We start from the raw sequence: 25,147 nt of genomic DNA, 5'->3' as shown, positions 1-25,147 counted from the left end.
GATTGGGTGGTTCAGGGTCAGCCTAATGCTCCATATTAACCAGATGCCAGCACTGAGTTTCAAGAGTGAATTTATTTAGATTTTGTCCTATGTACAGCTATTAAGAAGTGAAATATAGTAATAGACAAAGTAATGCACAGAGATTATCAGAGGTTAGTTGAAAGAAAGAAATTATTGATGAGGAAGTGGGAAATTTGTTTCTCGGTTTAAACTTTTCTTTTTTTAGTCTGTATATGAAAATATTGCATTATTCTACAAAGATTATTTCTTATATTTCAGAACATTATTTGGAGCCCTTCACTTGCACCTTGGCGGAGCACCTGAAGGCCCAGCTGGCACTGGAAAGACTGAAACTACCAAAGACTTGGCAAAAGCCGTAGCCAAACAATGTGTCGTGTTTAATTGCTCTGATGGGCTGGATTATCTGGCTTTAGGAAAATTCTTTAAGGTTGGAATTGACACCTAATTGTTTCACAATAGGATAACAGCTCACAGAGGAAGTTTATGTATAATGAAGCATAATTTAATGCAAAGAAAAGACATTATAGTTTAAGTAAGGCAAAATACCATCTCAGTAATTCTCAAGACAAGTGGGGTTATACAAAAGCACATTTGGGAAGGAGCTAGACCTCCCTCTCCAGTTCTGCTACAATGGGTCAGTATTACTGATAGGAATGAGTAGTGTCCCTTTGAGACATTGGGGCAGACAAAAGTTTGAGAATTACTATGTCATGTGAAGGTTGTGGGAATCTGAAGTCTTCTTTAACTATAGATGTTGTTATTAACAAGATATGATTCGGTGATTTGTTTTTATAGTCACATTTTTGTTCATCTGGTAAACATGAAATTCATGTTGTACTTTTTTTCTTCTTATTTTGAGTTAGAATCCCACTATTATGCATCTGTATGATTGCAAATGGGGGAATTAAGATGTAAAGTCCCTGTCTGTGAACGTATGGACAGCTGGTCATTTAGCACTTTGTTGCTACAACCTGTTATTCCTTAAAATGTTAGGTAGTAGAATTGAACACAAAATTCTCTATTTGGGATTATAGGTTCTATTTATTTGTTTGTAATTTTCTGTAATTTTTGAAAATTCAATAATCCTTACTTTTGTAAAATTTCTCCAGAAAAATTTAACATTTTAAAAAACAACCAAACAAATGAAAAATAATATGCCAATTCTACCCCATACATTAAACTGGCTGAAATATGGTCCTGGCTGAAATATGACCTGGTCATTTTATAACAGACTTGGGATATAAAAAAACCCTCTACATTTGTGATGTTGAAACAATTAAAATAAGAGTTTTAAAAAGTCAAAATGACTGGTGGCTCAGGCGGTTAGAGCTCCATGCTCCTAACTCCGAAGGCTGCCGGTTCGATTCCCACATGGGCCAGTGGGCTCTCAACCACAAGGTTGCCAGTTCAATTCCTCGAGTCCCACAATGGATGGTGGGCAACGCCCCTTGCAACTAAGATTGAACACGGCACCTTGAGCTGAGCTGCCGCTGAGCTCCCGAATGGCTCAGTTGTTTGGAGTGTGTCCTCTCAACCACAAGGTTGTTGGTTCGACTCCCGCAAGAGATGGTGGGCTGCGCCCCCTGCAACTAACAACGGCAACTGGACCTGAAGCTGAGCTGTGCCCTCCACAACTAAGACTGAAAGGACAACAACTTGAAGCTGAATGGCACCCTCCACAACTAAGATTGAAAAGACAACAACTTGAGTTGGGAAGAAAAAGTCCTGGAAGTACACTGTTCCCCAATAAAGTCCTGTTCCCCTTCCCCAATAAAATCTTAAAAAATAAAAATAAAAAATGAACTGGCACTATTTAAAAAAAAAGTCAAAGTGATAATGAATAAAATATCAAGAATACATTTGAACAACCAATTACCTTTGTAATCATCCTCTGTGATGACGTATAATCTTGTTGTAATGATTATTTAAGAAAAAAAATAGCAAATCTAAAAGATTATAATTATTACTCAACTTTTGAATTTATATGATATTCTTAATTCTTTGATTTAGATTCATACACTAAATGGTATCAAATTTGCCCATCAATAAGTATTTATTGATTATATGGACACTTGTGTTAAGATCATGCTGAATAATGGGGGTACAGAATAAAAAAGACATGGTTCTTACTATTGAGACCCTCACAATCTGTGTAAACTATTTGAATATATGACTTCATAAGCATTCTGTTCTCTGATTTCTAAGCCTTTTATTATATCGTGTTAGAGATCAAAGTCACAGATGTAATTTTCTCTAATTAATAAAAATGTACATTCTTTGACATGCATAGAGTTCATGTTCAATACAGTGTAGTTCAGTAGATTGAACTATGTACAAATTCAAGTTCAGCCAATATTAGCAGTGTGGATTTGTACTAATTATTTAATGTCATATCATATAGCCTTAATTTCCTTATATAAAAGATATATACAAAGTACCATGGTACCAGAATGCTTATGAAGTCATATATTCAAATAGTTTACACAGATTGTGAGAGTCTCAATAGTAAGACCCATGTCTTTTTTATTCTGTACCCCCATTATACCAGGTACTCAGTGAAACATACATACATACATATACAATCTATAGAATGTACATTCAGCAAATATTTGCTAAATTGATTTTTTAAAGATAATTTAAACTTGGACTGAGCTACTCAACTTGATTTTCCAGTTTTTCCTTATTACCAAATGGCACATATTTGTGAAGTAGCTATGAGTTAAGACTGCAAACCAGGGCCTCAAACTATGTCAGCTGGCTTTTAAGATCCATCGACCACAAACCAGTCTCACTGGCAATAGGAGTCATCTTATTTAGAGGATTATTACAACCAATTCTATGGAATCCATATGAAAAAACAAATAACATCAAACGTGTAAATAAAAAGTTAGAAAGGCTTTGAAATTACGGGTATATATCTAAATCCCCAAAATATACAGAAAGTTTTTAAAAAATCAATTGGAAAATTTTCCAGTTGATCAAACTCTTTATTCATGAAGAATAATGAATTGGTAATAATAATAATAAAAAAGCTATCTTTGAAGATAAAGGTGAATAGAAATTTCTTTAATAGGATATTAAATTCTTCAAAAGATCGGGTGAAAACGCAACATTTCAATGTAATATTCAATCAGATAAAAATTGAAAAATTTCATTACTGTTTTCTCCCAGGGACTGTTATCTTGTGGAGCCTGGGCTTGCTTTGATGAATTTAACAGAATTGATTTGGAAGTACTTTCTGTGGTTGCTCAACAAATTCTTACTATCCAAAGAGGTAAAGGACCTCTTTGTGTGAAGTTTGTCTTTGTGTGAAAGTTTGTCTTTGTGTGAAAAAAGTAGAAATATGAGAGGTACTGAGTGGCACAAGTCACATTTATCTATGGAATTGCTAAGTCATTTCATTCTTGATTATCTACAGGTATTAATGCAGGTGCTGATATACTAGTGTTTGAAGGAACTGAACTAAAACTTGACCCCACATGTGCTGTCTTTATAACAATGAACCCTGGATATGCGGGGCGATCAGAACTGCCAGATAATCTGAAGGTATGAAAGTGGCAATTATATTATCCATATCTTTTCTGTAATTTACAAAGTTAATATATAAAAAGAAAGAACATGCTATCCTTGAATTTTATCCAAAATATTTTAAAAACTGTTTTAGAAAATAATTTTTAAAGATTTGAGTACCTTCAGAAAAAAAATTGCTTTTGAGTACCAGATGCAATGTCCAAAATGCATATGTAGTAATTATAGAAAATTAGAAGTGAAGAAAATAATGAAAAGGTATCCATTCTACTGCTTACTGTATTGTATCTTCCAATTTTAAATGCCTTCTAAAATGCCAATTTTAAGTGCTGAAAGCAGACAATTGTGTATACTGGGTGTTTTTTTCAAGTTTATAACATTAGCATTGTCTTGTCTTTATAAACATAATTCTATAAATAAATTTACTGAACTATGTCTTTCTGTTAGACATGTAAGTTGCTTTTAGTTTTCCTGCATCATAAGTAATATTGCAATGGGCAGTTTTTACTTAAGGATTTTCTCATTTTAAAGTATTTCCTTAGGTAGAGTTATAGGAACAAGAGCTAAGTTGCTAAATTGTCTTTAACATAGGTTGTAACAATTTACATCCTATGTCAATTCTCAGTTCTCATTAATACTCGACACCAATTTATTTTTTTGTAAAAATAACAAAATCTTTGCTGATTGAATAGACTAGAATCTTCACTTTAAAAATAAAACTTTGATTATTAGTGAAATATGACATTTTCCACAAGTCTTTGTTAGGCATTTTGTATCCTTTTTGGGTAAATTGCATGTTTATGGCTAGTGCATCAAGAACAATGTTGAAGAATAGTGTAGTTATGCCGTGTCTCCCCGAAAATAAGACCTAGCTGGACCATCAGCTCTAATGCGTCTTTTGGAGCAAAAATTAATATAAAACCCGGTCTTATTTTACTATAATGTAAGACTGGGTATAACATAATATTATTAATATAATATATCATAACATAGCATAACATAACATAACATAACATAATAATGTAATGTAATACTGGCTCTTATATTAATTTTGCTCCAAAAGACGCATTAGAGCTGATGGTCCGGCCAGGTCTTATTTTCGAGGAAACACGGTAGTTGTGGATCCAAACCCAAGTCTTCTGACTCTAAATCCTACCTTCCTCCCCACTATTCACATGCTTAGACTGACAGCTTCTCAGACGAAATGAGGGATTTTTGTTTTCTACCTAAAGGACTTTTGACACAACGTATTGCTGCCAAGTGTTTTTGTATTTCCATTCCATGAGCTTTTATAGGTTAGACGCGGTGGTTTACTGCTTCGCCTCAGTGAAGGAAGGTATGATTAAAAAATAAAAACTGGGAAATCCTCTTTATCCAAGAAGCATTTTGCAACTTTCAGAGTCTTTACATTTGGAAAGCTCTTTTTTTGTAGCAGTTCTTTTATCCACTCACTTATGTCGTTCTTGTATTCAGTAAGATCAATCTGAACACATAAATGTTTGTAAAGGCAAAAATTCTGTGAGTAGCCAATCATAAAAACCTGGGACCATTATTGGTTGAGTCTGTTAATGCCCTATGCAGAGTTTTCCATAGTTTTATTTACTGTGCAGGTTGACGTGGTGTTAAAATATTCACCTTGTGGTTCTTGGGGGAATGTATTTTCCTACCACTTTAGGCCAAAGTGTCTCTCAAATACTGATAGCTTTTTAAATTTTTCTCCTGTTGTGCAGGCTTCTTGGTTAGAGCTGCTGCAGAACATCTATTTTTAAGTATGTATGGAAATACATAACAATTTTTTGGGGAAAAAAAGTCTTAGTCTGAAATTTAAGTTGTGTATGGCTTAATAACAAAACAAACAAACAAATGCTGTTGTTACCAGTTTTCAGAGTCATCCTTCAAGCCTCCTCCCTGTTCACCTGGTGATTCAGGCAGTTGCAAAACCTAGGGTTCTGATTTCACAAGTCTTATAATTCCTACTGCTCCTATCCAGTCACACCTTGCCTCTACCCCTCTTCAATCTTCTCTCGCATGTCTTACTGCCACAATTCACTTGTCACCAGTCTCTTCGCCACTGAAATTCACTATAATGAATTTCCCATTACAATGCTACCATTGTTATCTATCAGAAGATATCTCATCATATAATTTCCAGACTTAAAACACTGCTAAGCTTATTTTTGCCTACAGAATAAAGTTCAAATGTCTCAGCCTGATCTACAAGAGACTTGCCATTAGGACCAACTGCGTTTGTACTGCCATCTCCCCGCATCGATCTGTCACACTGGGCCTTACTAGCCACCTGAGGTCCCTGGGCCTTTGCACATGCTGTTTGCCCTCTTGAATGTTCCCCTATAGTACGTAAGTGACCACTTTCCTGCCTGACACATTCACACTCATCATTTAAGCTAGTAGTGAACCACTGTTCAAACATATGGTCCAGATACAACCTTCTGTGTGAAGCTCCTTGACCTGGCAGAAGTGTAGAGCTGAATCTCCATTCTGCACATGTCCATGGGCTCTTCCAGGACTCCTTTATTAGGTGTCCACACTTGTGACTACTGAAACATGGGTGATGGATTCTGTTTCTCCAGTTACCATCTTTCCTCTCTGCCTGGATCTTTGGTGGGTGATTCCACACAGACTTCACTGTTGGAGAGTTCTCACTTTGCCAGGGAGTATCTTGGGCAGGACTTAAGATGGCTCCAGCTGGGCTCTCTCTTGCTCATAGTGTGTACAACTCATGCATCCTTTGTCCAAACAACCTCCAAAAGTGAAGACCACATTGATTCTGCTGCCACATGCCACTTTTGCTTTCTCATACATGAGTCAGGCATTGATCCATAGCCCCCCAAATATGGGCATACCCATCAAGCTCTCTCTGAACTTGGGGGCAAAGAGGTATATGGTGGGGACTCACAGCATAACAAAAACTCCCTTCAATGGAAATCTTTTCCAAAATCCTTCTTCCTCACCTACTTTCTCAAAAATTTTATAATCTACAAATAAATGAAGAATTGTATACATTTCCTTTGTAAATTTTGTGTATCGTGTAGATCCTATGTATTTTGGTAACTGATGTGTATCATGTCATGCAGAAAGAGTCCCATTTTGACATCTAGTTCATCTAGATAATGCTTACATAGTAGAGCAATTTCTTAAATATATCTCCACTTTAGAGAAGCTATATTTTATATTGAAAATATTCTGAAGAATCTATACTCAATAATCATTTCAGAATAGTTAAGTGTTAGAAACTCTGGTAAAAAAGACATATTCTAGCTCTTCCAATGTCACAAAGCCAATAACCTGATACATAGCTTTCCAGAGGGTATGTAGGACGAAACACGATAGTAGTACAGAGGAAAAAAAGTAAAGCAGATCCTAAATCCTCCATTTCACTCAACTAAAATCTTGCTTACTCCTGAACAGGTCACAATATTTATGAAACCTATTTCCAATCCTTTAGAAAGAAATGGTAAGAAGTACTGGTTGAAATTTTTTCTTTTCTTTTTTAAATTATACCTAATATGCAATCCTTTGAAAGCATACTATAGGAATTATATATACTTCCTTATGTACCACCCTTCTTCTTCCACCAAAGGGGGCAGAAGCAATCAAATAACTGTTCTTTTTTTTAAAAAAAATAAACCACAACTTTTATTTATTTAAGTGTTTTTTTCCCAGGAGCTATCAGCTCCAAGTCAAGTAGTTGTTTCAATTTAGCTGTGGAGGGCATAGCTCACAGTGGCCCATGCGAGGATTGAACCGGCAACCTTGTTGTTAAGAGCACCGCGTTCTAACCACTGAACCAACTGGCCGACTCCTAAAATAACTATTCTTAAACATTCACTTCTGCTGAGGTACACATGGAGGGTAATGCTCACATTGATTACATGTACTGGAGTTTATTTAAGTCCTGGCATGTTATCTGGATCTATAATCCCCTCCTATTTATTTATTTATTATTTATTTACTTATTTATTTATTGTTACATTCAAGAAAGTATGTCATTAGTTAAGCTAGAACCCAATTTAATTTTTTTAAACAGCACGAATTATCCTTATACTTACTGCTATTACTAAAAAGTTATTTCTGACTTTTCAAATCAAACCGTATCATGTTAGTATGTCACACACCCTGTTTGAGAACCATTAAATTAGAACATCCACCACCATAACAGGTTAGGCCTAAAAAAATATTTTGATCAGCTGTTTTTCTCTGTGATAAATAAGAACAAGTGTTAAATCTTTGGTGGAGGAATTCTATTAAATGGAACGACATGATAACCTAATGAAACTTCTTTACCTTGCTCTGTTTTTCCTTCTCACGGCCAGCAATATGTCTGTTTCGTGGTGTTCCACAACCATACTGCTAATTCTGCTGAGAGAATGTGAATAGGAATCTGTGATATACCTGAGGATAGTCAGAGTAAAACCTACAGCACACAGACCTGGATGTTGACTCCAAACTAGTAACAATTTGTACTATGGTAGAAAGACTATTTTACCCTAAACTAGCCATTGACGGACTGACTGATCTGTTCATTCATTCTCTCTTGTATTCATTAAGAAAAAAAGTTGTTGAGAACCTACCCTTTAAAAGAGGTACCATCTGTATTGTAATTCTGTTATATTCTTTTTTCCTCAAGTATGTAGTGGTTGGAACACTTGCTTAAATTTCTCTGTTCCAAGGTATTAATTCAAGCTTTATATTTTTAACATATTATTCCTTCTTTCTTTAATGGTAACCTTAATGATAAAATAGCAGTACCAAGTCATCTAGCTAGTAATTCAGATAACACATTAGAAGGATTTTGCTTGATGCAAATCTCTTATTTGTTCTCAATTTGGAAGAGTCCTATCAGATTACTCATGCAAGGTGTTCCTATTTTCTATCTTCCTTGGGTTTTTGGTAATTCAGCTAATTCTCAGAAGTACTTACAAACTATCTGTTTACAGTTGTCATTCACTATGATTGTCATTCAGTATCTGGATACTATTGTCATTTTTCTGTAATATTGTTTTGTTTCCCTCTATAATACAAGAATTTCATGTTTTCGTGCCTGAGTTATTGAAGTAAGTCCTGACACATACCACCATTCTAAACTTAAATTTTCTTATTTATTCTTTTAAAATCGATTCAGTTTTCTGTTTACTTACCATCACATGACATTAATTTGTCTCACAACATTTAAAATACCATAAGAAAAAAATCTTTACAATTTGGAAAATTGATTTATCTCTAATAATTGTTATCCATGTCTTAGTTCCAGTTTTTCCCCCCCCTTTATTTTGCTTGGTGAAAGACTGACATGGTGATTGCAGACTCAAAAAGCTTAATAACATCCTCAAATATATATTTTATCTAATGCAACCTTATTATTGGTGATACCCGATTAACCCCAAATTACACAATTAATTAAATACCTAGAGAGCCTCACTTGAAGCCCAGTCTTCCAATACTAGGTGTTTTCTCACCAGTCCAGATGAGAAGTCCGGTTTTTGAACTTCCCTGCAGAGTCTGATGCTTTTGCTCTGTAACATGTCACTTTTCCAGAAGAATAGAATATAATTGTACTTGAACACTTACGTGAATTAATAATACACTGAAGATCTAAGTACGATAGAAATTTGAAGATGTTGTTAAAACATAATTCAAGGAAAAATACATAAAAAATTAATGATAAATTTATAACATCACAATAACAAGAAGTCAGTTTTTAAAATTGCTTTACCTATATAATTTGGACGTTGTAGTATAATAACGTTGCTGAAAAACTATAAAATTGTAACCTGTTATGAAATTAAAAATAAGGTTATCTTTATGATGGCCTTTTTAAAAGCATATTTTTCTCCACTCCCATAGGCTCTCTTTCGGACAGTAGCAATGATGGTGCCTGACTATGCCATGATTGCCGAAATAGTCCTGTACTCCTGTGGGTTTGTCACAGCTCGGCCACTGTCAGTAAAAATTGTGGCTACTTATCGCTTGTGTTCAGAGCAGTTGTCATCGCAACATCACTATGACTACGGAATGAGAGCTGTGAAGTCCGTGCTCACTGCCGCTGGGAATCTAAAGGTAGAGACTCAAGTTGTTTTTTACTCATCCATTTCCTATTTCTAAGTCTCAGGACCATGAGTCTCCCCAGAGTTCTAATAACTAATTGGTTTCATCAACTGAAAAAAAAAGTTCAATTATTATACTAAAGAAAACGATTATTTGCACATGAAAAAGGAAATGTATGATTTGTAAAACCTCAGTCATGTAATTCTTAGTGATTCAAGTTCCGTTACATACTTTTAAATATACAAAAGTACGTACTGCCGAGAAATAAAATTCCTGTTGCTGTGAAATATTCTGAAGGCTTTCAGTCTACACGAACATGTATAGCTAAAAGGAAATAATGTATAATTAATAAGTACATGCAGAAGTCCCTAAACACTGTCAATATAATTACACAATTGCAACTAACTGTAGACTGGCAGTAATAGATTTGCAATATAATATTTGCATTTTAAAATGGTGTAAGTCATAACACTATAGATGAAAAACCTGAATATTTTATGACTTGGGTAACTTTTCATTGGAAGTATTTTATGGAACCATGAAATATAACTGTACATTGGTTCTTTATGAACGCAAACAAGATAGGCTGTAGTTAATGGCAAAATGCAAAATGTGACCTTGGAGTTTATAAAATGTTCATGTTCATGATTTGTAGAAGATAAAGATTTTAAAATATATCCTACATAATTAAGAACAATGGTATGTATTTTTATCTTCTATAATAATGTTACCCAGAATTCTAATATATGATGGTGATAGTCTATTTCATGTTAACCTAATGCGTTATTGTTTTTTTGCAATAAGTAAACGCAACTGAAAGCAACAATTTTTATTACCCTGGCATGTCATGATTACACTGTGGTCAGATAATGGGAAAGATAATGCATGTCCTCGTTTCTGTTATCACTGACATCTTGACTATGGAATTGAGCTATTAAAGTTCCACAGCAAATGAATCCTGCAAAAGCATCCTATCATTCTTTGTCAGAAGCTAATTTTGTTAAATGTGTTGCCTTGAATATTTTGAAGTTTGTTTCTATTATATCAAGAAACAATGAAAACATTTGCTTTAAAGTAATAGCCTCTCAACTAACAACATAAACTGATGACACTTCCTAATTTATGTGTGGTTAGACTGATCCAAAGGCAAAGTTCATGTGCGCAGAACTGGCTTTGCCACTGAGGGTTCTGGAGATTCAGGGACAGCTGAACTTGACTGCCAGGCATCACTGACTTTGTAAGGGTAGAGCCAGTTAAGTAGGAACATGGGATGTATTAGGCGGAAAGATTTTAGAGAAAAGGAAGAGGGTTCTGGAAAATGAAATGCGTGCTGATAGGAGAAAGTTTGGAGGGAGACGTTGAGTAAAATATTGAAGTTGGGGAAAATAATTCCAAGTTCAGATTTTTTTGTGTGAATTATGTGACTTTATATGGGCATGAGCAACAAGTTCAGAGTTCAACCAGATTTTTAGTAAACTTTGGGTTTACAAACATGTGTTTTGGAATTTAATGTGAGTTTTCCGAAACACCCTCTACCTAAGTGACTTGGTGCATTGCCAGCCATCTCCACTCTGTCTTTGGAACACATTAACACATGCCCACCCTAAACACGCAACTGGTAGGCAGCGAGCTACTCTTCCCTCTCACCTCTATTAGGTGAGCTGTGTTCCTTAGTCGGTTCCCTGAAACTTTCTGAAGCCAGTCAGAAATGTTATTGTTATTATGTTATTTAATTAAATGTTAAGGAAACTGATGATATATAAGCATGAAAAGAAGAGTTTTGTTTTTAAGAAAACTGAAATTCATTGTTTAAGAAAGATTCATTAAAATGAAATGCTAAAAAATTGAATTTGAATGGTATATAGGTGTGGGTAGGAAAGGTATATAAGACTGAAAAACAAAACACCTTAAAAATTGATAAGGTTGCTACACTTGGATTGTCTCACAAGTATCTTTGAAGAGCATGATCCCCTTTAAAAAACAAGCCAAAACCAACCAGAACAGCACAAAACTGGATGGGGCAGATGGTGCATTATTGATGTATTTTTTTTGCAAGAAAAAATAGTTCAGCACTCTACACTCAAAGAAAACACCTTGACATCAAAATATGGGCAAATAAGTGAATGTTTATATGTTTTAAATTTAAATGCATCTTTTAGAAATGATTGCCCACTTTTTATGATTATTTCCACTTAACCAACCCACTGCTGCTCTTTAACGCATAGGGCAAGCAAGCTCTTACCCAAAACAGAGGCAGTGGCAGCTCCCAAATTATAGTGAATTCAGAGCTGATAGCTTTTTACCAGGAGCATCTGTGACAAGCTAGTGAGTTCAATCTTAGGTTTTCATGATAAACTAGTAGAGAATTCAACAAGTATAAACGTCAGTTTCTAAACTTAATAACAATCCAAATAAATGAAAATAAATAACAATTTTGCATGGGATTAAATTGCCTCTGGAGCCTGTGTGCTTGTGTGTGTGAGTGTGAACATGCAGAGGGGGCAGTTAACGCATGCAGGTATCATCATGAGCATATTTTCTTTTAGCTGAAATATCCAAATGAAAATGAAGAAATTTTGCTGCTCAGATCTATTATTGATGTAAATCTGCCAAAATTTTTGTCCCATGATTTGCCACTCTTTGAGGTAAGAACATTTGTTATCCCGATGTATCAAAATTCTTATAATAATGTACTTACCAAATGTCTAAGTTTGCAACTCCCTACGAAAAACTTGCTCTATAGAAAACAATAATATGACATAGAGAAACATAGATCATTTCATGTTTTATTTGAAGTATGTTTAGCTAGCTTTGTTGCTTCAGATGACTTTGAACAACTTGGAATTTTAAAATAGTACTCTTTTTTTTTTTAACTGAAGAGTACAGTGAGCACACAGAAGTTACAAAATATGTCTGCTTATAAATTACACTAGAATGTAGGCTCCGTGAAGCAAGTAATCAGTCTAACACAGCCCTGAATCCATTGATTGCACAGAATAGGTATTTGGTAAATGTTAAATTAATGATTGAAGAAATAAAAAAAAAATAAGCAAGCTGAATTTGTTTAAAAGAGTGTAATGGCTTTTATGAAATTGTTTTTTCAGGGTAATTTAAAATAAGAAATAAGCTTTCTAATCTTGTTATATTTTTAAAATTAGATTATAAGTACTTGAAAAGAAGTATTTGAATGATAGTTGAAGTTTCTATATTATCATTTGATGGCATTCTTTTCTTTTTGCCCTGTCTCAGGTAGAGGAAATCGGGAGGCCATGGCTCCCAACAAATGTTAAATGTTGCATGAACTTGTGCTCTCTTGCAGTGTAGGCAGTTCGCCTCCAATGTGTAAGGACTAAGGTCGTTATGGCTGTCACAGGGAGGGGAGGAGTGGCACTGCTACTGTGGTGTGGGCCAGTGTTGTTAGCCATCCATAACGACCATGTTGCATCATTCTGAAAGGAGCTTTCCTTAGGATTTAGAGCTGGCAGGACAAGCATTTTATAGAGCAATGCTGCAAGGAATAAGCACACATTTTCTTCCTCAAGTTTTCCTTCAGTTTCTTTGGTACTAGTATGCTGTACAGATTTTCCCGGAGTAAAAGCTATATTTTTATAAAGTGGAAATATACCTCACTGGATATATTTTCATGCAGTTGAGCTTTCATTCAGTGAGCATTTATCGAGCAGTGTTTCCCAAATAGAGAGGCACGACTGGCATTTTCAGTTAGGATAATTCCTTGTGGGAGACTGTCTCTTATGCTGCAGAATATTTGGCGTCCCTGCTCCCACCCATCCTCCCAGTGTCTCTAGACCTCTTCCATTGTGACAACCAGAAGGACCACTCTACGTATTTCCAACTCTACCTGGCAGGAGAGTGAGGGCAATTGGTCCTGGATGAGAACCACTGAATACCAAATATGTTCTGGAGATAGCTGCTCCTTTCGAAGTTAACCATAAGCAATTTGAGAAGATGTTGTTAAATTTAGAAGACACCACGCACTCATTATGGACTGGACACTATTCTAAGAGCTTTACAGATAGTGACTTATTTAATGCTCACAACAACCCAGGGGGGCAGGTGCTATCATTACCCCAGTTTTACAGGTGATGTCACTCAGGCACAGAGATGATGAGGACTTGTGTTGATGCTGATACATGAGGGAATGGGGATTCCAACCACCCAGTCAGGCTGCAGCGTACTCTTAGCCATTCTACTGCATTGCTTTTTTCTCTCCTTTGCCCGAAGGAAATTTACTATTTTGATGAACTGGGATCAATTTCTCCATAATAGCATTTAAAGAATTAAATTTATGAATAATTAAACTTGAAATTTGTTAATTCTAAAGTATAACTCAACTGTGTGCTTGCACATTAAGCTCATCTAAATTTTCATTTTTATCTTCAGAGTAAAAACAATAATCATATTTCTCACACAGGGTACTATGATGCTTATAAAATAGCATTAACAGTTTGTAAAGGAATGTTTCTTAGAGCTTGCAATGAACTTTATATGTTCATATACACTAAATATGGAATTATAATTCTTTCCAATCATACATTATATGATTGTATTAGTTTCTTAAAGCCGCCATAACAAAGCACCACCAACTTGGTGCCTTAAGACAACACAAATTTATTCTCTCATAATTCTAAAGGATAGAAGTCTGAAATCCAGGTGTTGGTTTCCTCCGAAGGCTCTAGAAAAGAATCCTTCCTTGCTTCTTCTTGGCTTCTGGTGGCTACTGGCCATCCTTGACTTTCCTGGGTTTGGCTTGGTTTGGCATCACTCCAGTCTATGCCTCCATCATTACATGACCTTCTACCCTGGGTGTTTTTGTGTCTGAATCTTTCTCCCCTTGCTGTGTAAGGATGACAGTCATTGGATTTAGGGTCCAGTATGACCTCGTCTTAACTTACCTAATTATGTCTGCAAAGATCTTCTTTCCAAATTAGGTCACGTTCTGTGGTTTCAGGTGAAAAAGAAGTTTTGAGGGACACTAGCTGATTAAAATACTACCCACTACAATGACTGAAATACTAATATTTGTGTGTGATATGACGTATGCACTGAAGTTCATTGTACTGACAAATCCAGGCATCACTTGTGGAAGACTTTCATCTTCTGAATTGCCTTTGTGTCTTTGTTGAGAATGAGTTGTTCACATGTGTATAGGTCTATTTTTGGATTCCCTATTCTGTTCCATTGATATATTTGTCTATCTTTATGCCAATATGACACTGTCTTAATAATTAGCCTACAGCATTCAGTTCATCCTCTAACTTTTTAACTTAAATATTGTAAAACTAAAATTTCTAGTAGAAAACAGGAGAAATTTTGTGACTTTGTGTTAGGCAAAAATTTCATAAATACGACACTAAAAGCACAAGGCATAAAACAATAAATTGATAAAATAGACTCATCAAAATTTTTAAAGTTTGCTCTGTGAAAGCAGTAAGAGAATGAACACAAGTTAGAGACTAGGAAAAAATACTTGCAAATTAGATATATGATGGAGGACTTGTATGCGAAATATTTAAAGAATGGTCAAAACTTATCATTAAGAAAATAAACCAATTAAAAATAGGCAAAAGATTTGAACAGGCACTTTATTAAAGAAGATATGCATATGGCAAATAAGCACATGCAAAAGTGTTAGTCATTGGGAAATGCAAATTGAAGCTACAATAAGATACTGGTGAACACACAATGTGATATATGGATGACCTATTACAAAATTGTACATTCGAAACCCAAGTAAGTTTCCTAACCATTGTCACCCCAATAAATTAAAAAAAGGAAAATATTGTTACACACCTATTTGTATGGCTCAAATGAAAAAGACTGCTCATATCAAATATTGGAACTCTCGTGCACTCCCAGTGGAGTATAAAATAACATAACTGCTTTGGAAAGCAGGCAATTTCTTAAAATGTTAAACACACGCCCACCATATTATCCAGGTATTGCACTCCTTGCTATTCACCCAAGAGAAATTAAAACATTTGTCCATAAAAAGACTTCTACACAAATGTTCATAGCAGCTTTATTCGTGGTCTCCCCCCAAAAAAACTGGAAACAATGAAAATGTCCATCAATGAGGGAATGGATTTGAAAACTGCAGCACCTCAATACCATGGAACACTTCAAAACAGTGAACTGTTGATACGTGCTGAGTGTGAATCTGCAAACCTCACTTTGGAGTGAAAGAAGTCAGACAAAAAAAAGTACTGCGCACAATGTATAATTTTATCTATGTTAAATTTTAGATAATGCAAATAAAAATAGTAACAGAAAGCAAATCAATTATCACCTGGGGATGGAGAGAGGAGGCAGTAAGGAAAGGAGGGAAGGAGGATCACAAAAGGTCAGAAGGAAACTGTTGGGAGTGATAGATATGTTGAATATCTTGATTGAGTTTCACTTACCAAATTGTACACTTTAAAAATATACAGTTTATTGTATGTCAATCATACTTCTATAAAGCTGTTAAAATGCTATTGAACTATTATTATTTAATGAGTCTATTTCCATTAATATTAAATATGAGGATGAGAGACATTTTACCATGTTTATGTGTGTGTATATATGCCTACATGTGTATGTGTGTATATTTATATATATGTGTGTGTATATACATGTGTATGTGTATATATGTGTGTGTGTATGTGTATATACACACACACATATATATGGAGAAGAGAGAGAGAGAAAGAATATATGATATATAATATAAATCCTGAAATCATCTATCATCAGGGAATTACTTCAGATTTGTTTCCTGGGGTGAAGTTGCCAAAACCAGATTACAATGATATGCTGGTAGCTATCAAAGACAGCTGTGAGAACATGAATTTGCAAATGACCAAATTATTTTCTGAGAAGATTCTCCAAATATATGAAATGATGATTGTGCGTCATGGTTTTATGATTGTTGGAGAACCATTTGGAGGAAAAACCAGTGCATATCGCGTCTTAGCTGGAGCACTAAATGATATATGTGAAAAGGTAAGTGTTGTTAATGCAGTAATTTATTTATAATCAGCTTTGTGAAAGATGGAGATGTATGGTCATTTTAAAAGATACTTTAATGCAGCAACATAAAATCATGAAAAAAAAGAATCAAAGAGAAAATAAAAGTAAAAAAGTAATATGAAGCAAGTAGGAAGTTCAGCATATAAGGGCATGTCACATATTTGTCTCTCAACTTTTATTTTGATTTTAAAAATGTTTTAATTATAAAGGAAACACATGTTCAGTGTAGAAAAACGACTGGAAAGATGAAAAAACAGGCAGATTTGTTTTCATACTTTTACGAGAGTATTTTTTATCCTCTGGTGGTTAGATTTGTAATGCAAACTTCTGTTACTAGTAGCTGTTAGTGGTGTTGAATTGAAGTGTGTGTGTGTGTTATATATGTATATGTGTATATATAATAAAAAATCAGTATCATACTATTCAGAATTTCTGTCTTACACATCACAGGTTAGTCTACTTTGATATGCCAAGGAAATGAAACTATTTTAAATTCTCCAACTAATATTACATTTCTCTCTACTTCTTGTATTTTGAATAGTTTTTGCTTCACATATTTCAGTGTTAGTAGCCTATGTGGGATTTATGATCATTATGTGTTCATTGTGGAGTCTCTCCTTCAACCAATATAAAATTATTTACCTGTTCCGTTGTTTGCGTTGGATCCCCTGCATCAAATTTCAATATTGCAACCCCTATTTTCTCCTTGCATACATATTTACCCATATCTTTAATTGTAATTGGTGTCACTGTGATTTACTTTTTATAAACAGTAAATAGTTTGACTTTTATTTTCTTCAGTTTGATCGTCTTTATCTTTCCATAGGGGAATTTAAGTTTGTTTATATTTATTATCGTAATACTGATATGCTACTTATTTCTGTTGTCTGTTTCCTCTGCTTTTATACTTTCATGCTATTTCTGTTCTTCCCTTCCCTCCTCTTCCCTTGATCCTTCCGGCCTTTCTGCCATCCTGCCTTTCTTTTCTTGATTTTTTGCTTGTTTGTATTTTTTGTTGTTATTTTGTTGTTAAACTAATTGCTTTTGCTATGTAAAAAAATGTATATATATATGTTTCTAAAAGAACCAAATGTAATGCCACTCCAAGATTAAAGAAGCTGAAGGTGAGAGCTGGTCCAATTCTGGTCCAATTGCAAGGCTTAAAATGGTTCATTTTCAGGAAAATCTAAGAGTGACATTATGGTGACCAAAAAGGGGCAGGGCACCATAGCTACTGCGTGCAAGCTATAGTTTGACACTAGCCTTTGGTGGCAGCAACTTTATTCTGACTTAGAAGATGACAGAGCTTTCTGAATTTAGGAAGACACATTGTTACCCCCTCCTGGGCACAAGCAATAAGCAAAAACCTTGAGTTTCTTTTACTGCTTAATATTATTATTCCCACATCTTTTCTTCAGTTTGGTAGTTTGTGTCCCAACCTCTGGGGTTGGCAGACAGAAGGCAGTGTTGGAAAGAGTTGAACTTGTTATGTTGTTATATGTAAAAAAGAAATGATTATGAATAGGTACCATCCAGGGGATTTTAGGGCAGTGAAACTATTCTGTACGATACTGAAATGGTGGATGGATGATGTTATGCATTTGACAAAACCCACAGAACGGTACAATGCAAAGAATGAACGCTAATGTAAACCATGGACTTTAGTTACTACTAATAATGTATCAATATTAGTTCATCAGTCATAACAATATACCACACCAATGCAAGGCCCTAATAGTAGGGGAACCTAAGGGTGAGGTAGGAAGGAAGTATATGTGAATCTCTATACTTTCTTTCTGCTCAATTTTTCTCTAAACCTACAATTACTCTTAAAAAATAAAATTTATTGTTTAAAAACAAAAACAGCCTATGCCCCAAGGGAATTAATATCTCTTGTAATAATTTCATATACCAGCTTTCAGGGTTCTGGTTGAAATGGTCAACCTACCAGTATTAACTTTCCTACTCAGTGAGAATGGTACATATTTCCCTATGTTTAGATATTTCGATTTTCTCTTTGAGAATGTTTTGTAGCAGGAGTCAGACAATTATATATTTTTATTGTTTTTTAAAAATTATTATTAGTTTCAGGTATACAAAACAATGTAATAGTTAGACATTCATACCTCTCACAAAGTGACAACCCCCACCCCCAATCTACTACTCCTCTGACATCATATACAGCCTTTACATTTTCACTGTCCCTATTCCTTATGCTGTAGTCCACTTTTTGTGACATATATGTGTGTGTGTATATATATATATATATATATATATAATTATAGTAGACATTCGTTATTATTCAGCTTCAGCTTCAGGTGTACACTGCAGTGGTCAGGCATCTACACCGTACATGAAGTGGTCTCCCTAGTAAGACAAGTGTCCATTGGATACCCTACAAAATCTTTACAACATTACTGATTGTATGCCCATGGCAATCTTGTGGTTACTGATTGTGCTTTCTAATCCCCTCACCATCTCCCTCATCCCCACCTCCCTCTCATCTAGCAACCTTCAGTTTTTTCTCTATATCTCTGAGACTGTTTCTGATTAGTTTGTTTATTTAATCTATTCTTTAGATTCCACTTATAAGTGAGATCATATGGCATTTGTCTTTCTTCGTCTGACTTATTTCACTTAGCATAATATTCTCTAGCTCCATCCATATCACTGCAAATGGCAAGATTTCATTCCTCTTTATGGCCGAGTAATAGGAGTCAGCAAATTATAGCCCATGGGCCAAGTTCAGCCCAAAGTCTGTTTTCATAGTAGTGTTAACATTCTTTAAGGTTTAAAAAAAAAAATAAAAACGGGAAAACATGTCACAGATTATATGTAACCTGCAAAGTCTATGATTATTTACTCTCTGACCCTTTATCAAAAAAATTGGCAACTCCCATTTTGTAGTTTTAGATTTATTAATCTTGCACAACATTTGCTAATTTATTCCTAAGTATTTTATGAGTTTTTAAATACTATTGTAAATGGTATTTTAAAAATTTTATTTTTCAATTGTTCATTGGCATTATATATAAAATAAATCAGTTTTTACATGTTGACTTTATATGCTGGAGCCTTGTTAAGTGGACTCCTTACTTCTGGTAGTTTCTTTGTAGAATCTTTAGGATTTTCTATATACACCATAATGTTTTCTATAAATAAAGACAGTATTCTTCTAAATAAATAAACTATTGGTTGAGCAATTGATTGTTTTCTCATTCAGGGGTTAATGGAAGAAAACAAGGTTCAGATTACTGTGTTGAATCCTAAGTCTGTTACCATGGGTCAGCTGTACGGCCAGTTTGACTTAGTATCCCACGAGTGGTCCGATGGGATACTTGCTGTCAGTTTTCGAGCATTTGCTTCTTCAGTGGTAAGTACTAACACTTTCACATGAATTTTAGAAAAACTGATATTTCCTTCTTGCCAATTTCTATTTTTTTTTCAGTTGTTTCAAACATTTTATATTTTTGGCTCAAGATAATTTATTTAGAATGCATTACTGGATAGTCTGGCAGTATTTCTGTGAAGAACCTCGTTAGCACCTACAAAAGTGCCAGAGACCGCGGGGCAGGCACCTTTGTCCTGGTGGGCACAGGAGAGAGGGCAGAAGAAAGGACAGAGGGATGTGCTTCTGGTTCTCTTTCTTCAGGCTAAAAAGTTCAGGAAGGAGAGATTCTGAATGATGTGATCCTTTGGTCCTTCGTAATGTTCCTTTGCCCTGTTGTAGGCTGCTGTCACTGTCACCTCACTAACTGTTAGATGTACTACAGTGTTTAGAGAAGAAATTGCAGGCTTCTACAAAACAATGTTTTAAAGTTCCAATGCTTTCCCTCTAGTGTGTTAGGAAGAGAATGGGCTGCCTGTGAAAAGCAGAAGAGGTCAGGGATGTGCCAGCTGTTAACTGCTGTGAATGGGAGGAGGGACCCACTCCTGGCTTATTCTGCTTATTCCCACGAGCGGTTGTTGCCCACTCTTACAAAAAGAGTTCACAGACCAATAAATTGTTACTTGGTGGCCATATATTAGCAGGCTTTCCACAGTGTGATCATATGGGAGACAGCTTGCTAAGGCTGGTCTTAAAGGAAAAGAGGCCGAGGCTAGAGACATTTATTTAAAAAATAATAAACAGATTGAATGTTTCCTTTTTTCTGATTGTCATACATCCTAAATTTAGTGCTCTTTACCTACTTGAGGACTCAGCTAATCTGACTCATGAGTCAATGTGATAATAGAAATACATCAAATCTCAGCTCTGCTCTTATACGTTGAAGGACCTTCGACAATGAGTAAACATAAGGATAGACTCTCATGGGGCAGACATCTTGCCCCAGTATCAGGCTTTACCAGTGATTTCAAGGATACAAGTAATCCTAAGGCACAGGTGAGGCAGGCAGAGGTCTGGGACTGTTGCTATAACTTCACAGGTCTTCTCTTGCCACAGTGAATATGCAGTGGCTGCTGGTATTAACATGTGGAGTCTCTAGATAGTGTATGCTGTTGCGTCATTTATACCGAAATAATCATGAGAGATCTCCCATTTTATATTCAGTTACGTAGCTTACATTACATTTTCCAGGGAGCTGTATCCCATAACTACTAAGTCTCAGGGAGGTTAAGCTGTTGATCCAAAGTCACATAGCTGGGAAGGAGCAGATCCAAATTAAAAGTGAGGTTCTTAGACTGCAAAGCCCATCATCTTCTGATTACATGGCAGTGTTTCCCAAAATAAAGATTGACAGGACTGGAAAGCCAGCAGGGGAAGGGGAAGTTGATCTCTGAGATATGGGCTCTTCCTTGCTTCCTGAGCACAGCCAGAGCTGGCCTCTGAGTGTGCGTATGTGGTAGCCTGAGCCCATGACAGGCCCCCCGTCTTGTAGATTAATGCAGTTGGCCATAGGGACTGAATGTGTTAAGGTGGATTCAAAATGTTCAACACTTGAACTCTGATTCCCATTTGCTGAAGATGAACCAAGGTATTATCTCTGTACATAAAAAGGCTGATTCATTAGGATCTGGAAAGGAGAAGCCATTTTTGTATTTACCAGGTAATACCTGGCTACTCCTTGATATTTGTTGGGCATTTACTGTATTCCAGACAATGTGTAAATATGTTTATATTTATCATTGTGAGACTCTGAATGTTATACTCATATTAGTGTCCTATACAACCATGAGGCAGGCAGTTCAGCCCAAGAGGGGTGTGTATTTGTGTGTATGTGAATTCATTCAGTGGAGGAACAAAAATTTTTGACTTAGCATACAAGAGTAATGAGTCTGTATGAGCACAATCCTATAGAGAGAGTCAGACAATCCCATGAAAATTCTGTTTTTCCTATCAATCATGTTTTTAACTTACAATACTTTCTAAAACATATTCTAGACTATATGTGTTCAGAAACATTGGAAAAGATGAAATCTAATAAAAGATGTTATAGTGTGTCTTGTCTGTGGCATGTATATGTTTCTTTATATCTATATTTATATCTATCTATATCCTTTATTCAAAGGTACCTTTACATTTTCATGGTGAAATTAGTTTTGAGAGTTACATTATAAATTTTGAAATATTACTGACTTGTTTCCTTACATTATCATTATTACATTTTTGCCCTGTATTCACCATATGCTTAAACTAGACACCAGATAGGAAATGGTTAATTTTTGATGGACCAGTAGATGCTGTGTGGATTGAAAATATGAATACTGTGCTGGATGACAACAAAAAGCTGTGTCTGATGAGCGGGGAGATCATTCAAATGTCACCACAAATGAATCTTATTTTTGAACCAATGGATCTGGAAGTTGCATCTCCTGCCACTGTAAGTTTTCAGTTTTGATATCCTTTTAAATTATAAATTTTAATGCTTTAAAATGTAAATGCTTTTATTACTGAGTAACTTTGACTTTAAATGAAAAGTATGAGTAGAATTCATTTTAGCAGCAATCTATGATTCTCCAAGAGCAGACATTATCTGTTGACATACCTTGACAAATTTAAGAGTCAGGGATTTTCTTTCCTCTTTGTCTAGGACCATTTGGTAAAGTCATTTGCAAAACTTTAGATCATGAAATTATATAAAATTAAACGTTTTTTTCCAAGAGTTTTCTGAAGGTTGTAAGAAACAGATATACCAAGTCATATTTCTTTTATAAGCATTATCTTGATAGTAAACACTTACTGTTTTTTCAGGTTTCCAGATGTGGTATGATTTACATGGAACCTCATGTGTTAGGCTGGAGACCACTGATGATGTCTTGGCTAAATCTCTTACCTGCTTTGGTCAGTGTTACTCAGAAGGAATTTATAATAAGCTTATTTGACAGAATGGTCCCTGTTTCTGTCGAATTTATTAGAAAGCACACAAAGGTAAGAGGGATGGGAATTTTAAGATTGAAAAATAAATGGAAAATCCAAATTAGTCAAGCATATCAATTTTAATGTCTTTTTGTTGTCAACCACCAGATATTAAAATAATTTCTTAACTGGTTTGAGTAAAAACTTTTTTATGATTAAAGAGATACTAGTTCATAAAATTACTACTCCAAAAAATAGTCTAAGTTAAGTCTCTTTGGGTTTGAGAAAATGTATGTGTGGGTGCTAATCTTTTCTCTCCCTAAGAAAACCTTCAAATATCCACCTAATAACTACATCTGGGTGGACATATCCTAAAATGTTATCTCTCATTTCTGATGGACTATTATATTTTAAATAGTTTCTATGTTTATAATTATTTTATTTTCCAAAGTTCATAGAAAAAATATGTATTAATTTGTAATCAGAAAATGGACAATTTTTAAAAGTAATCTCATTTGTGACATTTGAAAAACTGGATAGTGGATAATAATGGAAGAACACATACTACTGCTTAGGCATACTAAATGAGGACTTTACTAAATGAAGCATGGTGCATCTAATTGTTTAGGGATTACTGTCAATAGCTAAAAAAACTAGAATTAATGGCTATATGCGATGTCAGAGGGGTAATAGATGGGGTAAGGGGGTTATCACTGTGTGAGGGATATAAATGATAAATGTCTATTACATTGTTTTGTACATCTGAAACTAACATAAAAAAAATTTTTAAAAATTAAAAAAAACACCTGGAATTCAGGGAAGGAAGTCATTTTCTGGTAGAAGGATTGAAACAAGTCCTAAAGAAGGCAAATCTGTTTTTCTTTCTTTCTGTACACCCTGGGGGGTTGGGGTAGGGGGAAAGGTAGAGAAGCAAGAACATAAATGGAAATCTGCCCCCAGGGACTTGATGGAGTTCCAGCAAGGCTCTTAAACCCTCTCCTGGAAATCGTTGGGAGTATATGCTTAATTTCTGCTTTGGGTGATGTAGATCAAAGGTCTTTTAGGATGACTTTGGCTCTGGGACAAAGAGACAGACACAGGGCTGGTATTTCTACTGCTGTTGGAAATAAAACAGAAAAGCTTGAGGTAGAAGTTTGACTCCAGGTACAGATCTGGAGAGTAAAGTTTAAAACCACGGTCATGGAGATTACCTAAAGGGAAAATCCAGAAGAGAAAAGAGAAGATAACAAAGGATGGAATCCAGGGTGCACCAGCAATTTGGGGAGGAAAAAAGGAGGAAAGGATCATTGTAAAAAGCAAGAGGTCAATATTATGGGAAGGTCAAGGCAGGAAAGCATTGGCACATATCCTCTGGATTTGGCAACTGAGAATATAGATCATAGGGGAACGCTGGCCCAGGTACTTTTAGGGGAGGAATGCAGAGATACTGGCATGACAGTAAGTATAGACTTCTCTTTCAAAAAGCTTGGCTGTAAAAAAAACAAAAAACAAAACAAAACAAAAAAACAAACAAAAAAAAAAACAAAAAAAAAACCAACCTTGAAATATGTTGTAGATATGAAGTAATCATATTTCAAAATCAAATATGTATTGACTGAGGGACATAATAAAATAAGGTATAGGGTTGTTGTTTTTCAGAGAATATAGATATTCCAAGTAAATGAATTTTCTATATAACTGAAACTTACCCTTTCAATAGCAAAACAGAAAAAGACCTATTTTTAGTGCAAGCTTTCTAAAATACACTATGCATTTTGTCATATATTGAAGAAACTATGAATGCATGGTATTTACTATGTAGTAGTAAGTATCTGTCTTGTGTGTGGTAATAACTATTTGTAGTTTAGTATTGCATCAGTAGCACGTAGTCCCAACCTCAGTCTACAAGTCAGTTGTCATTTCTGCCTGCTTCTCCTGGGACTGTGGCTGAATATGAAGTCAGCTGCTTCTCATCTTCAGAAAGTCCATCTCAGAGAGTTAATTTGTACCTGTTGCCATGAAGCAATACAATTCTCCAAGGTTGGAGGATAGTATGGAGAAAAGAAAGCAAATGTTTATTGAGAACTTTCTGTATGCTGCCTTGTTCTAAGAACTGTACACGTTATTTCATTTATTTGGTAAACTCTCATAGTGAGACCAAAGAAAGTGCACAATGTCTACAGTGCTCTAGCAATGTTTGGGTTC

The 25,147-nt window shown here is 35.1% G+C and overlaps 1 protein-coding gene across 1 annotated transcript in view; it reads left to right on the top strand.

The window, feature by feature from the left end:
• Positions 1-25,147, top strand: part of DNAH7 (dynein axonemal heavy chain 7) — a 208,981-nt gene that overhangs the window by 80,456 nt on the left and 103,378 nt on the right. The window contains 9 exon segments of the mRNA XM_081050696.1: positions 280-448; positions 3,193-3,295; positions 3,440-3,567; positions 9,415-9,627; positions 12,162-12,260; positions 16,369-16,617; positions 19,868-20,017; positions 22,284-22,466; positions 22,838-23,014. Of these exon segments, the coding sequence (XP_080906822.1) occupies positions 280-448; positions 3,193-3,295; positions 3,440-3,567; positions 9,415-9,627; positions 12,162-12,260; positions 16,369-16,617; positions 19,868-20,017; positions 22,284-22,466; positions 22,838-23,014 (1,471 nt within the window).

The sequence above is a fragment of the Rhinolophus hipposideros genome, assembly GCF_964194185.1.
Source record: "Rhinolophus hipposideros genome assembly, chromosome: 6".
NCBI classification, from domain to species: domain Eukaryota; kingdom Metazoa; phylum Chordata; class Mammalia; order Chiroptera; family Rhinolophidae; genus Rhinolophus; species Rhinolophus hipposideros.
This window is presented reverse-complemented; position numbering and strand designations above follow the sequence as displayed.